This window comes from Halichoerus grypus, chromosome 8, assembly GCF_964656455.1.
Source record: "Halichoerus grypus chromosome 8, mHalGry1.hap1.1, whole genome shotgun sequence".
NCBI classification, from domain to species: Eukaryota; Metazoa; Chordata; class Mammalia; order Carnivora; family Phocidae; genus Halichoerus; species Halichoerus grypus.
This window is the reverse complement of record NC_135719.1, coordinates 77266830-77285378: the sequence shown is the minus strand read 5'-3', so window position 1 is coordinate 77285378 and position 18549 is coordinate 77266830. Positions and strand designations below refer to the sequence as shown.

At 46.1% G+C, this 18549-nt stretch overlaps 1 protein-coding gene across 1 annotated transcript in view; it reads right to left on the bottom strand.

Annotated features, from left to right (window-relative positions):
• The window catches only part of RYR3 (ryanodine receptor 3), a 503714-nt gene that overhangs the window by 183233 nt on the left and 301932 nt on the right, over positions 1-18549 (bottom strand). The window contains 8 exon segments of the mRNA XM_078053421.1: positions 436-644; positions 8306-8480; positions 9063-9268; positions 10127-10274; positions 11862-12021; positions 13679-13762; positions 14029-14132; positions 16095-16199. Of these exon segments, the coding sequence (XP_077909547.1) occupies positions 436-644; positions 8306-8480; positions 9063-9268; positions 10127-10274; positions 11862-12021; positions 13679-13762; positions 14029-14132; positions 16095-16199 (1191 nt within the window).

The window sequence follows — 18549 nt, the reverse complement described above, 5'->3', positions numbered from 1 at the left end:
AATGCTGGAAGTAATTCTACAGAAATATATAGGACCTAAAAGACACCATGTTATGAGCTTAGAACTAGGTCTGGGACATATCATCTTGAGTAGAGGTACTGAATTTTTTCAGGAAAACAACATTTAAGGTGTTGGGATACTGTACTCATATGGCCATAGCAGTACAGAAACATCTGGAGGAAACACAGTGGCCTAAAGGCCTGGGGACTGATCTACAAGAATGTCTCTGCACGGTGGATGCCATTTGCAAGATGCCCTTGAGCTGCCCCAATAAACATGCCCACGATCACGGCTCTGAGGGTCAGCGGGGTGGCAGCTGGGAGGCAGCCCAGGCATGGACTAGATAAGCAGCTGCCTGTTGACAGGAGCATTAGCAGGAGCTTAGCGCCTTGGCCCACCTGCCCTGCCAGGGCCACCCACGATGTGTAACCTTACCTCTATATGGGGATGATCCTTTGGCACGTTGACGAACGTCGGGAGGCGCTTGCTGAACCACATCGCCACGTCGCGGTTCATGTTGACAGCAAAAGGCTCAAAGCCCTCTTGGAGGCCGCACATGGTGTAGAACTTGAAGGTACCAGCATCCATCCCGAGATTCATGCGGCCGATCTGAGACAGTCCGAGAGAGCAGATGGGCACAAAGCCTGCAGAACGGTGCAAGAGAGCCTGCTTCAGCCTACAGGACCGTCGCGGGAAGCTGTGAGCACGTCAGACCTTGGCTTTCTTCCCAGCTCTGAGTCCAGGAGGAAAGATGGGACACCGTCCTTTGGCTGGCACACAGACTCAACAGGAGGTCACATGGAGTCTGTGGCTGCCATTGGTGTCTGGGGAAGAGAACTGACTTTGGTTCAACATGATTTGGGGGAGAAACAACCATCCAGCTGAGATTATTCTCCGGGTGTAAATACATATCAGCTGGAAGAGTAAAAACCAGTAAGAGGATAAGTAAAATTCTTTATCTCTGTTTTTGTTAAAACTGACGTTAGGCCCTGGGAAATTTTAAACACTGCCAAGAACAAAACAACCCAAGGAGCCTAAAGAAGGACTTGGTACAAACAGCCTGTCTCAGCCTCTTCCCCAGTGAAATGGGTGGTCTCAGGGTTCTTCCTGTTTTGAGTCTGATTCTGAACGCTGACTCTGGGGCTTTACAAAATACTGTTTACAAACTGCCAGGCCCCGAGCCTGCGTTGCGCCCCTACCCCCCAAGCAGGACGGGAGATTTCCCAGCAAGAGCCGTGGGCAGCTCCTCCCTCCCCTCCTGCACTTACGGTCTCTTTCCAAGCTTATGCCTGCATCTCGTCATATTAATAACCTGCCAGGCAGAATATTCCAGAGCAGAAGTTCAAACTGTTTGCAGGATATTTACAAATCATAATTGTGGACCGACACATCAGCAGAGCTGGGCAAGCACTAATCACCCCGGGGGGTGTGGGAGGCAGGCGTCGTGAGAGCATTTGAAAGGAGAGGAAGGGCTCTGAGGCTAGTGGCTTAAGCAGGGGCTGGAGACCCCACAAAATCAACTGGCGTCACTCCTAAGACGGGAGTGTTTATTTAAGGGGAAATTTAAAGGCTACCTTCGGGAGAATTTACATTCAACAGCAAGCGCTTTTGTCCATTGAAACCGAGGGCAAAATCCCCTCTTCCTAGAGGCAGTGCTGATACACCATTACCCGAGCCACAGAGTTTCTATGTAGATGAAGCACAGAAGTGAGAAGTAAATCACTCGCAAGCTAAATTGGTTGCTTCCAGAAACTGTCAAACTCATTTAGGACACTATTTGATACCAATTGGTATCATTTCAAATAAGAGAGCTTTAATGCAATGCTAGCACAATGAGGGTGATGTTTATACAGAGAGCCTCCGCTCAGGGACACCCGAGGACTGAAAGTAGGGGGTGGCCTGGCCCTCCGGCAGGTAGATGGACAGCTCAGATAAGCACCGCTTCAGGCAACCTCCAGAGTGGTGCTGGGCTTCTGGCAGTTTTGTGCCAGAGACTGTGATAGAGGAAAGGATCTCCTTTCTGCAGGGAGTTTTTATAAGTAAGGGACCCTTGGAAATCTGATTCTGGTGTGGAATGAGCATTGCTGGTTAGCAACATTTCTTGGGTCCCCACTGGGACAGAGGGCTCTGCAATGCACTACGAGAAGATGTAAAGGAAGGAAACGATCCTGATCCCAAGGCGCTTCTACAAACAGGGACAAAAATGGAATAGTGAGGAGTGAATGTTCTGCTGTAAAGCATCGCTACTCCCAAGACTGCATTTTGGCTTCTGCTAAAGGGGCTACCACAACCCAGAACACTGCCACCATAGTATCCGTAACTTGGAGGCAGGATCACAAAGCAGTGTCACCCTGATGTGAGCAGAGAAAGGACCTCTTAAGAGCATCGGTCTTCTCCTTTCTTCTTCTCTACTGACTTGGGTGGTGGAATGCATGAGCAGTAGGCACAAAAGCCCGAGTGGGAAGAAGCCGGGATGAGAACTTCTGATTAACTCAAGTCACACCAATAACTTCCTAGTCACAGCCCCCATGGTGATGTAAGACACATGCAGAAGGAAAACAGGTAATATGTGTGGGAAGCCTTTTTTCTAAGGGACTTGGGCTCCTCTTCATTCCTAAGCTACCAGCAAAGTGGACAGCACTTCATTGAGGACAGAATTGAAGACTTGAGGAGCTAATGGACCTGACCAAGGTCATGAGAAGGGCAAGGAGCAAAATGGGACAAGATCCCACGTACTCTGACTCATAGACCCAGCTCCAGTCAGTGTGCAAGAGAAGGGGTGAATGTTCCAGGGGATGAATGCCCCAGCTTTAAATAGCAGTCATGTCCTGGGACAGAGGATTGCACTCATTACAGAGTCCAGTGCTAGCCCTACAGGACAGCTGCAGGGGAGAGCAGAACAGAGCCTGAGAGGAGGCAGGGCTGCACCAGTTACAGATGGGAAAGACTGTCTGACACCACCTGGGCGGGCACAGCTGGGACAGCTCTGTAAAACAGCTGAAAAGAAGCTAAATCCAAAGCTTGGATCAGAAAAGAGAAAACCAAGAAAGGACCAAGAGCAAAGATAAATCCTCATAAGGTGTTAGTACTTTCTCCCGGGGAAGAATACTTGGTAACTAGATACATTGAATCAGCTCGCTCCACCTGGCTGAGAGGATCTAGCTTATGATCTTTCCATTTCTAAAAGTTTTTTTCTTGAGGCATTAAAATTTCTTGTAACTTTCTGACTCTGCCTGATAGATAAGGGTGGGGTGGGGGGGTACAATGATGATAAACCACAACAGCTAACATTTATCAAGTACTTTCTAGGCGTTGGGCACTGGGCTTAGTGCTCTGTAGGTTTAGCTCATGATTATGCCCATTTTACAGAATAGGAAACTGAGGCTTAGCAAGCTGGATAACTTGCTCAAGGTCCGTCACCTGGTAAACACGTAGAGCCAGCATGTGAAAAAGGCTGCCAGAGAAGCAGTCAGAGCAAGCAATGGGGACTAAGTCCAGGATGCCTGCTTTCTAATTCTTACCTACAATGACTTGCTTTGTGACCTTTTCTTCACTTTCCCTAAGTGTTATGTCATTGACCAGTTTGCCTCCAGATAAAGCAGCTGGAGACCCACAACCACAAAGCACTGTCGGCCCCTTAGATGAAAAGGGCTACTTCTCAAGTGGCCACATAGCTTCCTGGAGTAAATCTGGATAAAAAGAGCACTTGGTAAGGCCACATGGCATCAGAGTGAGCAATGACTCTCATAAACAAGGGTTTGCACTTTGCACACAACTCAGTTAACCCTTAGCTTCAAATGAAACTGGAAAAGAGGACAGAAAACCAAAGGGGAAAAGAAATACCCCTCCCTATATGCAGCTTAATAGGTGCCATATGCTGACGTTATTTTTAAAGATCCATTTATTTATTTGAGAGAGAGAAAGAGAGAGAGAGAGATAGAGAAGGAGCAGGAGGGGCAGAGGGAGAAAGAGAGAGAATCCCAAGCAGACTCCATGCTCAGCATGGAGCTTGATGCGGGGCTCGATCCCACGATACTGAGATCACAACCTGAGCCAAAACCAAGAGTCAGACGCTCAACTGACTGCACCACCTAGGCGGCCCAGTACACTGACATTTTTGAAGAGGTTTCTGGAGAAAATTTGCAAATGGCATTATCTTGAACCACGATGTGCACAGAGTTCTCTTTCCAGGAGAGGAACGGCAAGAACACAGGCATTTAAATTCTGCAGTGGACTCCAGGTTCTGCTAAATTTTGTCTCACAAGGCCCCTTGACTAGTTCTATGATTAGGAAGAGGGAGAGCCAGGGGGGCCATCTTCTTCTAATTCAGGAGCTCGGAAAAAAAAAAACAAAAAAACCTTGTTCCCTAGAAAATCTAAACCAGGGACCCTTTGTGAATCCATTTCAAGCTGCGGAAAGACATGAGAGCAGCTCACTACCGGTAAAGGAACAACTGAGATCTTGGAGAGCGGTGGTTAGAGGAGCGCCCAGGCCATTGCCCGGGCGTTGCTGAGAGTCTCCCTCCAGTAGCACGTGCTCTCCCCATTCATTTTCATTTCTCGCTAGGCCTCAGGAAGATGGAGTTCAGGGGCAGGACGGAGGTCGTCAGGAGCCTTGTAGCCAGCACCTGAAATGAGGGGCTGCGCTGCCTGGCTCTAGCTGCTTTGGGCACCTTAGCACCCACCTGGAGTGAGAATGGCGGGGGACCCTCGGGACCCGTGTGGTTTGCTTGCAGATGGCAGGGACACCTCCTGCAGGTACGTTTCATGTGCCACCTACGGAAGAGCTGCCAGCAGAGCTGGGGGATCTGCAGAGCCCTGACGAGCCCCTGGGAGGAACAGCCCGGAGGCCCCCCCTGCAGAAAGCAAAGCTGCAGCGGAGCATTTTGTCTCCCTGGGGAGCGGGGAGCGCCCGGCAGGGAGGCGGCCCGGGAGACTGCAGGAAAGCCGCGCTCCGCCTAACAGGACGTTCAGAATTGTATCTTCCTTTCCTTTTTTTATATTTTATTTATTTATTTGAGAGAGAGAGAGAGAGAGAGAGCACATCAGAGGGAGAGGCAGACTCCCTGCTGAGCAGGGAGCCCGATGGGGGGCTCGATCCCAGGACTCCAGGATCATGACCTGAGCCAAAGGCAGTCGCTTAACCAACTGAGCCGCCCAGGCACCTCATGTATCTTCCTTTCCTTAAATAAAAAAGAAGACTAATAGCAAAAGTTTCACCAGGGAAGCTTCTGAGCTTCCAGATGCTATGAGGTGACAACACAGAGAACTGTGATGGTCCAGGCCGGGGATTCGAGTAGGGAACAATGATTAGGACACTCCTAATGAGGCAGATAAGCATGTATCAACTATGATGCTGAAGAGGATGGAGATAACAATTTAGAAATAACCCAGGGGAAAACAGTCATGCTTTGGAATGCCTGTCCCCACCCCTTCCCCCAAAGGACTAGAAACTTCCCACCAGCACCACTTCCACTGGGGGAATGGCCTGAATCCAGGCTGGGTTACTGGCAACCAGAACATAAGCCTAGACGGGATTCTGCTTTATGGGGGCTACTGTGCACAAAATGCTTTATTTTCAACAGCTGCTTTTCATAACAGCTCAAGGCAAGAATTGCTGCCACTTTCCACCTTATGCAGAGAGCAGAGAGTGGCTAGAGGGCTATTCCAGGCCTCTGGGTTATTGTTATCAAAGAATGGCATGCTGACTTCCTTTTAACTGTCCTTCTGCAGACTCCTGAGCCATCACAAACAGAAAGAGCCTTCTAGTTATCTTGTCTTTGTATTATTAAATTGCAGTACAACATTACAGCATAATATGTTAACACAATATGGTACAATTCTATTATAAAACAGCTCACTAATAATAGACTTTGCTATTCTGAAGGTCAGATCATGTCCCCATACACAAAAGGTCTAGGAGGCATTTCTTTCATTACAACACAGATTGTAATGAAAAGCAGAGTTACTGTAAAACATCCCTCTTCTTTATAGTATTCTGCTCAAACCCTACAACAGCTCCCACATCTGAGTCAAGTCCAAGGGCGCTTGGCCAGGTTAGACAACACAAATTTCTTGAATGAAAAGACTGAGTCTTGGTATTAGAGGCTGTCACCTACACCTTCTCTATCTTCACAGCTTTGTCTTCCATAAATTCCATGCATAAATCTTCCAGACTCCTGCACCCTTTCCTGCCTTTTCCCGATTCCACACTATTACTCACACTACTCATACACTATTATTCTAACTGTAGTTATACCCCCAGAAGGGAATACTCTGCTTCTTAGGGGTGGACTTCTCAGATTCTTCATTTCACATTTAGTTCCAAGCCTGTATTTCTAGAATTTCCTTTCTGTATTCCTCATTTGCCATTTCTAACATACTACATTGTGTTATGAGTTCTCTTTTCATATTTGTGTGTTATTTATTTTTACAACAAGAAAATGAGCCCCTTCGCATTGCTATGGCTTGCATTTATATATACTTTGGACCACTGTTTCTCACGCTTTAATGTGCAAACCATTGGAGTATGTTGTCAGCAGTTTGGCATGGGGGCCTGAGATCCTGCATTTCTCACACATGGGCTACACTTTGAGGAGCAAGGCTTTAGACTTTACAGAGTTCTCATAATTCTGCACAACAGACAAGATTCTTAGCTCTTCCTTATGTGGGGCCAAAGCCTTGTAGGTAAGTAACCTCCCTTGGTTCGTACACAGTAGAGCCAGGAGAAGGTCCCTGGTCCTTGGACTCTTTTTCCTTAGGGAGCTACTTTCCTTGGGGATGAGCCTGAGTCTTCTAGTTCTTCCTTCTGGCCTCAAGATGAGAGCACTGTGTGTGGTGGGTACTTGGCAGATAGTGGTTTCCCAAGCACAGTGTCAGAAGGGGGCTCTTCTATCCTGCCCTCCTATCCTACACATTTCAATTGCTGTGCCTCTGAGTGGCACAGAAGTCATTCTTTCTGCTGGTAATGTCTTTCCCACATGTGTCCGAGACCAGGATTCTTTGCAGAAGGCATGAAAATATGACCCCATCTGGCTTCAGTTGTCTTGTCTTTCTAGGAAAAGACATTGACTTGCAACCTTTCTATTTCCCCAAATATGTGGCTTGTAGAAAAACCTTAAAAGTTCTCTTAGAGTACAGTTAGGTACAGATAATAGGTGTCCCTAAAAAGCATGAAAAGGATTTATAAAGTTAAAAATTCTGCCAATAAAGGATATTTATGCTATTATACATACAGTTACACATATTTCTGCTGTTCTTGCTTAGGTAGTTTTATCTTTTTTAGCTTGCTAGGTGAAAATGGTTTCTTTTTGTAGAGTTTCAGAAATTTAGAGCTAACAGGAGCCCTAATCCTTTACAGAGGGGGGAGACGAGGTTAAACAAAGTCAACCCAAGATGTCACAGGTGGAGAGGGGTAGAGGCAGGGGGAGAGCCCAGGTCACCTGACCCAGAGTGGCCTCTTGCCTTCTCAACTACTCCGCCTCGTCCTCGTCTATAATGAAGAAGAGAGAGGGCCAGCATCAAGCATAGGGGCATACATACAGTGGGTATTAAGTCATCTCCCTGGAACTTTCTATCTGAGAAGGATGTCGGAACTTATATGGTCCATCCTCTAATTTTCTGGTATAGAGGAAGGAAGTGAAGCCCAGAGAGGTCAAGCCAAGACTCTCTAGGAGCCACACAGCCTGTCAGGAGCAAGTCAGCTGACTCACAGTGCAGTGCTCCTTCTCCTATACGCGGCCCACCACGTTTGTACATAACGTGGTTATGCGGACAGGAAATGAGAAACGCTCACGGCTGCTCTGTGTAGCTGGAGGCGCTGGCCTGGCTGCCGTCTGTTCAGGGCCATCAATGAGTGCGACTGTGCTTGGGTGTCGCAGCATGTCTGAATTCCAAAACAAATTATATTTCATTCAAGGGAACAGCTAAGTCGAACTTTTATGTCTCAATGGTTCTCATCAAAGCATAAAGTTCAATTACACAAACATGCAGACTGACACTGACTTTTCTATTCTCCCAGGGCCTAAGTCCATATGCAATTAGCATTTCCTTTGTAATACTGGGAAACCTTAACAGGCCAAGGCGCAGAGGGTAGGGAACCCGAGGAGAGCGTCTTAATCTATCTAGAAGTTCAGAACTTATATTTATGTTGTAATACCAACTATCACCATTGTTTGTCTTGACTCTTCAAAAATGATAGTACACCACCAGAGTTTCAAGGAGGCAGATGAGCTCACCCAGCTCTCCCTGGATTTTCCCTCAATTCACAGAGCTGGAATGGGGGTGGGGGAAGGTGGTAGATTTACCATTCTCAATCTCGTAATCAGCGAAGGCGAGTTCAGAGCCCTTGTTGGTGATCAGCAGCTCCCCATTCAGTGTGAAGATCATCGAAGCATCATCCAGGTTAATCATACAGCCAACCACATCCCCTGGCTGCCATGTACGTCCAAAATACCCGCTGCCCTGATGCCACCGCTGGCCCTAGGAAACAAGACCCCAGGGCTTAGAGGACTGGAGGTCCTAAAAACCCCCACCCAGCTGAAGAAATGACTCCACAAGCAATTTCTCCTAACTGGTAGTGCTACCTGGTTTCTACAAGGTACTCATCCCTCTACCAGGGACAACTCACATGGAGGAATGACCTAGCTCACAAATGAAACCGAGTTACATAGGCTCATCAGAAAAGGTAGTTGGAGTCTCCCAATACCTAGCCGGCCATGACAGCAAGCAGAACTCGCTCTGGGACAAAGTGGTAAGATTTCCGCACATACTAGCTGCAGTGTGTTCTGTGACCCTCCTCTGGAATGGAGGCAATGGGCTCAAGTACAAGGGCAGATATGGAGGTTACAGAAAGGATGTGGGCACACAGTCCTCTCCTTTATCAGAGCAAACAGCAAAGTGACCATAGCTAGGTCATGATCACTTGATGATCTAAATTAGCCAGTGGTGGGGGTGACTCACTTTGAAGCCAGAGATCCAGACACTCAGTACTTCCAATTTCCAGGGAAATGTTTGGAGCAGAGAAACTTGGACTGGGGACATGCAGACACTATCCAGACTCACCCTGCTGCCTTCGAACACAAAGGCTTGGTCATCAGCGCCCAGCTCAATGTCAGGCCGACAGCCCGGCCTGGCCCAGCCAACGCGCATGTCTCCTCCGGTCACCACCTCAAACTCAAAATACCACTTTCCAGATCTCACTGCATAAGACCGCTCTACCCGGAAAAATCGAATCTTGTCTATGCTGACTTTCTCCACAGCTGGGTCAGCTATTGTGAGAAGGAGAGGAGCAGAGGGTGCAGGAGGTAAAGAGAGAACACAGGCCTTTAATAATTAGGTAGCATTCCTCAAAAGAATTTCACAACAACAAAGACTGACAGACCTACCACTACCCAACATGGCCTTTTGTTCCTAATAGAATAATCACCATTATCATCATATCATAATCAGAATATAAGCTAACACTCACTGAGTGATTACTTTGTGGTAGATCCTTTAGAAACTATACATAGCAACAATCCTATGAGGTCGGTAATACTGTCTTCACTTTACAGATGAAAAAATTGAGGCTCAGAAAGGTTTACTTTTCAAGATCACAGAGCCCATAAGCTGAGCAGAGAGTAAGGATTTGAACCCAGATTTGTCTTACGCCAAATCTATCCTCTTAATCGCTTGTAATACACCCTAATTTGCCTATAGTACTCCTTAGGTATGGGATGACATGACATGTTCATCAATTATGGGCTGGTGATTTTAATCAGTGCTAGAATTCAATTTAGAGATGAGACAGCCTGGCCCCAAAGTAAGCTGGTATTCACGTGTTTGGTAAATAAGAGAAATAAAGGTTTTGTGACCAAATATCCCAAAAAGATCAGCTAAGCTGTAGGATCACTTATTCCCCACAGGATTGGGTCACAGAAGTGCTCACCATAGAAACTCATCACAGAGTTTAAACATGGTTCTCCTCCCTCCTCCCCTCACTTGTTAAAATACGCCATTTAGTTTAGTGCTCTTCGGTACGAATATCATTTCTAATAGTACATGTTAGACTTATTCGAAGTCACATTTCTGCAGAAGAGGACCGGTTTAGTCAACCGGGACCAGAATGAACAATCTCAACTCATTACCCAGTTCTTGGTCCGATGGCTCAATGTTATAGCCGTAACCAACAAATGTGCGAACAGCTTCACGAAGGCTGTCCCTATTGGACTTCTTGGTACGCTCATCCAGTAATACATATGGCACCAGCCGGGGATTTCTTTTGTTCTTCAAATCCTGTGTGAAGCCAGAAAAAAGAGGTTCTAAGAAAATACATTTCATCTTTACCAAGAGCTTGTCCCACTTACATAGTACCAGCCACAAACCTGGCTTCCTCGTTTCAGCCTACCAGCTCTTCTTCCCCCAGTGCCTTGATATTTAGCAATATACTCATTTACTACTTCGCTTCAGGATTAAATGAATATAAATGGAAAGGTTTTGCTAATGTTCAAAGCTAGCATTAAAAAGCACATTTTTTTTTAAAGATTTTATTTATTTATTTGACAGAGAGAGACACAGTGAGAGAGGGAACACAAGCAGGGGGAGTGGGAGAGGGAGAAGCAGACCTCCCGCTGAGCAGGGAGCCCGATGCAGGGCTCGATCCCAGGACCCCGGGATCATGACCTGAGCCGAAGGCAGGCGCTTAACGACTGAGCCACCCAGGCGCCCCTAAAAAGCACATTTTAATAATGCCAGCCTGTGAATAAAGTGAAGTGTCATGAAATTGGTTAGAAACCTCTATTCCCAAGGCAAGGCGGATGGGGATTTATGTAACTATTCCCCTGTGGAAGACCATGCCATGATTTAAACTGTTAGAGTCTCCTCACAACAGTCGCTCCACAGAGAAACAACGTAGAGAAACACCTGTGTTCACAGAGAAACATCAGAAAAGGTGGCAGAGCCATGGGGGGTCCATTTCATTGTAGTAGGCACACATTTGTATTAGAGTCCTCCTCATTTCCTTAGGGAGGACTAAGACGACAATAGCAATGATTGCAGTCATAAGTCACTATAAACGAACATGCCCGACACGCTGTTTTGAGCTCCCTTTCCCCCTCTCCACCATGATTTCCATAGTTGTGGTCTTCTTGGTTTCCAGACATGTGCAGAGCTAGAGGCTCAGGCATGAACAAACATGTGTACACACAACTACCCCTGAACTTCCCTGATAGCAATCCGGGTACTTAAAGAGATGAGGGATTACTTTAAGGAGAGATGGTTTGGCTCTAAACTCCACCTAATTCTATGCTGGTCCCTGGTTCTTGGGCTGTCTGCTGTGTAAGCCAAGAAGTCTGCCCAGGAGTCCTGGCCCAATGGGCTAAAGTAAGGGGCACAGGCTTCTTGGTGGGCTGGTTTGCCCCTCTCCTTCCCCTCCTTTCCACCTTCAGCGGTAGATACCTGGGACCGTCCCAGAAACACTGCTGACCTATAATGCTGATTTGTGGAAGGCTTACCCTGGCCTTGCAGAGTGGCATGAAAGCTCAGGTCTCCAGGAGGCAAACAGCAAGACAGGGAATGAGGGAAGATGCAGCCAGTGGGCACATACAAGGGAACACGATCGTAAGTGAACCAGACTAACAAGGGAAAGGTAAGCCTATCCATTTCTGCAAAATTGGAATTATGCCTAGAGTTAATGTCAATGTGACCATTACAAATTCCATCCAGTCCCCTGATTCTATAAATAACGAGTGTGCTGAGGCACGAGGGATAGAGTGCAAGGGCAGCTTCCATCTTCCAATCTAATACCCACCAAAGCAAAATGGCATTTTGATGGATGACCACATCTCCTAGCTTTTGCAGCAGGCTTGACCCAGCACTCCTCACCTGTTGGATGCCATAGGTCCATCCTTGTTTTATTCTGTCTTTGGCCCAAACGTTATGTGCATTTTCCGCAAGCTTATCCACTAAAATTTCTTGAGGAGGGAACAGCTTCACATCAGACAGATCCAAAGGGGCTGGCTTGTAGCCATTGGACATCATATAGCTACAAGTAAAAAAGTATATATTTTTTGAACAGATCTCTATGACTCCCCCATTCCAGATCTTAGCACATGGTAAGAACACCATGAACATAAGGCTACAGTCTCAGGTTCTACCCTCTGGCAGAATGGATAGCTCAGCTCTCTTTCAAGTCCTTAGATGAAGCCCTCATACACCATCCTTTTTGCCAATGTGTGTCACAGATTCCAAAGACTGTTGCAGAAAGTGGATGGTCAGAGCAATTCAGCCTCATTTCGAAGAAACCCACTTGTGTGCCTGACCAACGAGGGGCACATTCAGTGTGCTGCAGTGTTATGTACAGCCCCTTCAACTCCCACAACAGCAAAGGTTACAACCAGATCGGCAAGGACAAGACCTTGAGCCAAAAGATTTCTTATAAATCAGTGGAGAATGATTACTCAATCTCAGAAAGTTAAACCTTTACTTTGGGACTTAGGAAAGAAAATCATGACCTCCAAGGATTTGTGAGCTGGAGTGACCTTCATGGTATGCTGTTCAATCCAGGAACCACAGCCTCAAATGTCTGTAATTTGGTAGGTAATTTGATAGCTCATGTGAAGATGGGAAAAGGCTGAGTATGAGCCCGGGTAGATACACTGCATGAATGGAGAGGGCCGGGGCCCGCTGCAGAGGGACTCGCAGGAAAGTAGCTGATCGTAGCTATGTGGGAACGGGAGTCTGGAGGCACCCATGTCCCTGGGGCCACTGAGTGCCCACATCAGAGCCAGAACCCGAATGTTGCTGACTTGTAGACCAGGGCTCTGTCTACATAGGAACTGCTGAGCAGCGTAAGATGCAGGGGCTGCTACAGGCATTAAATACTGCCCATCATCCACCTTCGTGGGATGCCGGATCCTGGGCAGAGTCAACATGGGCTGACTGTTGAGCACTGACCCCAGCAGCCTGATCAGCAAGTTACCCCTCCAGCTTCTGCCTCGCAGATGTGCCGCTCTCAGCATCTGGACTTGCCTCTGCGAGTGGCACCTGGCAGCTTGGGAGTGTCACAGGGAAGAAGGGGAAGATAAACATTTGATTAAAGCTGGTGCCACCGTGGCTCAGAAGTAATTATGACACCTGCGTGTGCATGGAGGGTGAGCAAGTGAGCGAGCCAGTGGAGGTGCCAGGGAGCCCACATCCGAGTGTGTAAGAACGGGTGCCTCTCTGTGATTGTACAAGTGAGAGGGAGAATAGGACACAGGCAGATTTAGGGGCCGAATTTAATCTTGGCAGAGACAACCGTTTCCACAAAGGACTTATCAGGCTGGCCCAGTGCCAGAGGAGTGAATCTTTGCTGTGGCTACCAATCATTCTCAAGCCCCTGTGGCCAACTGGTGTTCTTACAGGCCAAAGGCTGTGTACCCCTCTGAGAGCCACATCTCCAGGCTTAGAACTAACGATAGCGATGTAGGTTCTCGCCGAAGGAGCGAAAAGAGGGAAAGCCTGGAAACACTTGTACTTTGGCAGACTTCTGCCTGGAATTTACAGTGCAGTCGAAAAACTGGAAGAGGCGTCCTCAACAGGTGCTAGCAAGCATCTGGGGCCATCACCTGCCTTTGTGCACGGGTCTCCCATCCGCCCAGTTAAAAAATTCAGACTGAAGCATGCAAGTCTTCGGTCATTAAAAAAAAAAAATCACTTACTTTTTGGGCAATTTGACCTTCTTGAGATCCTCCTCAGCAGCTGGATTCACATGAGCAATGTGGCAGCCCAGGGCCAGGAGGGTTCTGTAATGTCACAGAGGGAGAGGACAAGGGTCTGCTTGATGCAGGGCGGCAAGAACCCTCAGCTGCATCGGAGCTGATCCGTAACAATGGTGGATGTGTTCCTTACTATGCTAAATCCTCCTGTGGCATGAATAATCACCATTTCCGCTCGTTTACCAGAATGCATCATGTTTTCAAGGCAAGAGACATACCTTCGCAATATGGTTGTAAGGCATTAAATCACCTGCTCACGGTTTAGTCCACATTCAATTCAATTAAACACTTACTTTAAGGTTTCAGTTGACATTTGTAGGTTATAATTCTTCTCAGTTTCAGGCAGCTTTGAAAACTCCACGAGACAGGGGTGTTGTCTTTTATTGTCGTCCCGTATCTAGGTGACAACATAAGGAAAAATACAATTTGAGTTTTGACAATAGGCACTGCCCTGGAAAACAGAAAAGGACATGCTTTGAAAGATGGCCCAGGCAATCCGTATCAGGCAAAACAAAGACAGTTATTTGCTGATAGTCAAATAGACAATCTCCTCTCTAGTCAATGATACACACAGTCCCTGAAGTTGCCAGTGGTTTGTGCTCTGTGGATGTTTATTTTTTTAAAATTTTTTTATTTAAATTCAATTAGCCAATATATGGTACATCATTATTTTCAGATGTAGTGTTCAATGATTCATCAGTTGCATATAACCCCGGTGCTTATCATATCACGTGCCCTCAATACCCAACCCCCCATTACCCCATCCCCCCACCCATCTCCCTTTCCGCAACCCTCAGTTTGTTTCCCAGAGTCAAGAGTCTCTCATGGTTTGTCTCCCTCTCTGATTTCTTCCCATTCAGTTTTCCCTCCCTTCCCCTATGATTCTCTGAGCTGTTTCTTATATTCCACATGTGAGTGAAAACATACGATCCTGTGGATTTGTTTCTATTCAAGTGTCTGCATTCAGAACATATTCTCGCAGAGAAACAATTTTATACATGGTAGCCATGTTTCTGCCAGTCCCAAATTCATGGAACCAAAATGCCCCCTGCACCGTAGCATTCTCAGAACATAAAGGACTATAGAATCTGTCCAATAGACAGCACTGTCCAACAGAAATATAAAGTCAGCCACAAATGTGAACCACATTTGTAATTTCAAATTTTCGAATAGCCACATGAGAAGAGCAAAGATAAACAGGTGAAGTTCACCTTAATGATATATTTCATTTAACCCAATATCTAAAAATATTATCATTTTAACAAGCCATTTAGTCTAAGAAATCATTTCAGACATTCTATATTAATTTTTCATAGCAAGTCTTCAAAATCCAGTGCATTTTAGAATTATAGGGCATTTCAATTCAGACTAGTCACATTTCAAGTGCTCCACAGTCGCTTGTGGCTCATGACTCTTATATTGGACAGTACAGATCTAGACATTAATTAATGCATTCATTCAGCAAACCTTTGTCAAGTGTCTCCTACGTGGTAGGTACTGAGTTAGACATTAGGAGTTCAATGGTGAGCCGGGATAGCCCCAGGCCCATAAAGAATATAGTCTAATGGGGTAGAGAGCAGTAATAAAATAATCATAGAAATATATATATTATTGCAATTGTGAGTAGTTCTCCCAAGGAGAGGTCTGTGGTGTTATAAAAGCATACAGCAGAGAGGTGGTCATATAGAAGGTGAATCCTTTATGGTAGCTTTATCAATATGTAAGTGTTAGAGCGCAGGGACCCTTTCAGTAACGAAGCTGGAATGTGCGTAATTTGAGGGTGTCAGGGTCATAGGAAGCTCCACAACTCACTTATCCTTGTGCCTTCAGACATGACCTTACACAAATCACAGAACAAAGTCAATTAACATCCTCTTTGAAAAATGCTTTCTAGTGCAAGAGATTCTGTAACCTCCTCTGAGTGTCTATTAATCTTAGCGATCATCTGAAAACCATATCAAACAAATTCTGATCCAAAACAATGAATCAGCCTTTTTTTTTTTTGCCTCTCATGCAGAAGAGGACAGCTTTTTCTGAAGGGGAAAGGAATAATGAAAGTTCTGAAGGAGGTCCTGGGAAATGACTGTGCTCAATATTCCCCTAATAGAGGAAACCCTTTCCGAGTAAGAAGGGAGGTAAACCCCCACTTCTGTCGGTGCAGAGCTGGCCTCCCCAGCACCCTTGACTGCACTCAGACAGACAACTGAGCAAGGCTTAGAGCATCAGCTACACAGGGGGCAGTAAGAAGGAATGAGTTTTGGCTCATGTGGTTCCCTCCCTCATTCGAGTCTTTCAAGAACCCTCCCAGGTAACAAGGCCATCCAGCCCTCTGCCCCAGCCTGGCCACTGGAACACAGACCTTGCCAAAAGTCCAGCCAAGCTCTATTTTATTCATTCCCCAAAGCTCGTGAATGTTTTCAGCCAGTCTGTCTCGGATCTTTTCTAGGTGAGGGGGCAAAACAACCTAAAAGGAAAAGGAACAAGTGTGAAGTCAACAGTACAAGAACTAAACATATTGAAACCTATCATAAAAATGTATGTGGATAAGGTGCCACAGTTGAATTCACTACACGTATCCCAGCAGAGGCTGCTCCCAGAGGTTCCTTTTTCCCCAGAAGGACTATACTATTGCAACCCACCCTTTTTAACCCAGATGCTTCCAGAGATTCCTTCCTCTCTGGGCTTCCTCTTTGCCCATCCTTTCTCAGTCTTCCTTGTAGATATTTGTGTTCTATATTCTTCCCATGTGAATGCTTCCCTGGGCCTCCCCTCCCCTCTGTCCATACTCTCTCCTTGGGAGATCTCACCTAGCCATAGACGGTCACTCTCAAGTCTGTATGTCTCTAGCCATGGTCTCTCCCGAAGTTCAGACCTACAGTTCCAACTGTCCACAAGATTTTCCCACCAAAGTAAACCCAACATGCTATTCAAAACTGAATTCATGTCTTTCCTTCAAAACCTTTTCTCTTCCTGTTTTTCTTCTCTCTTTTTGTTGAATGGCCCACCATTGCTTCAAGCCTGGAAATCAATCCTAGTGTCTTCCCTCTCGGCATGACTTGCCCTCTCCCACACTGCCATCAAATCAGTCACACAATTGATCATGTTCATTTTTGAAGCATCTTTCTGAAGGCCCCCCTCCTCTAATCTACTAAACCTTTTCTCCTTGGACCATTGTAAGAGCCTCACAGTTGGTCTCCTCAACTGCCCACCCATCTACCCTCCACACTGTGGCCAGAGTGATGAGTCTACAACAACAAAAGCACATCACAGCACTCGCCTCTTGGGTGTCTCCAAGTGTTCCTTGAACTCCTGAGACACAAACTAGATGTGTTTGTTAACCAAGTATACAACGTCCTCCTTCAGTTCTTCCACTGTGGTCCTCCCCAACACATTCCCGCCAAACTTCTTGAAATTCTCACCAAAGGTCACACTGTTTCACAGTTCTGTGTCCTTGCACTTACAAACTTCACCCTTATTAATCCCCCCACAACACACGTAATATGTACACACACACACACACACCCCTCTATGCATAGCAGATGACAAGGACACACACAAGGACACTCTCCTAGACCAGGCTCTAGATGGGAACCTCTAGAATCCTAGTTTTCTAGTCTAGATGGGAACCCTAGTTTTCCAGCTAGGCTCTATTTTTGGGCCTTGTTCTCAAGACCCCAGTTGTCGAAAGGATCCTGCTAAATCAGTTTGGCGAGAATCCACCTCCCTTGATAGCTAATCACCCCTCCCCCCACCTCTGTGTCTGATCAAATTTCCTCCTCCCCTCACCATCCCCCAGGTGATATCAGATCGCTCTGTCCTGCCTTCAGATAGAATCCTGTGAGATCAATTTAGCAAGAATCCATCCCAACCCCTGAGGTTTCTCTTAGTAATTTCCCTTCCACTGACTCTCCCCACCTCCCCAACTTGCTCTCCTTGGCTCTAAATCCCCACTTGTTCTTATTGTACTCAGAACCAAGCCTGGCTCTACACTGGAGTTCCTTTTCCCCTATTTACTTAGCTCCTAAGTAAGATCTGTTTTCACTGCTTTAACTGCTGTCCAGCTCTGATTTTAATCCAAACACCCTTAGTAGCCATCCTTCTAAATTTAGCTCAACTTCCCTTTGGGAAGTCTTCCCCAATTACCTTCAGGGAGAGTTTCTCTGAGTTTTCCTGGCACTTTGCTTGTATCTCTCCATAGAGGTCACACCCTGGGGGCCCAAGTTGTTCCTCCTTTCCTTCCTCCGATTTTTAAAAATTTAGTACTACTGTGACTGCAATAATAATAATAATTATTATTCTCATGTTTATCCCTTGGCAACTTTTAAGAAATGGGAGATGAATAGATAAAGATGTGGTCCATATATACAATGGAATATTACTCAGCCATCAGAAAAGATGAATACCAACTTCTACATCAACATGGATGGGACTGGAAGAGAAGATCATGGAGAAAAACAGCAATAACATATTTAACCTATGTGTACAGTCACTATCTGCCTTTCAATGAAAGACATTTAAAAAAATCAACTTAAGAATGAAGGGGGGGAAATTGGAGGGGGAGAAGAACCATGAGAGACAATGGACTCTGGAAAACAAACTGAGGGTTCTAGAGGGGAGGGGGTTGGGAGGATGGGTTAGCCTGGTGATGGGTATTGAGGAGGGCACGTTCTGCATGGAGCACTGGGTGTTATGCACAAACAATGAATCATGGAACACTATATCTAAAACTAATGATGTAATGTATGGGGATTAACATAACAATAAAAAAAATTAAAAAAAAAAATCTAATCATCAAAGAGTCAAAGTTAATAAAT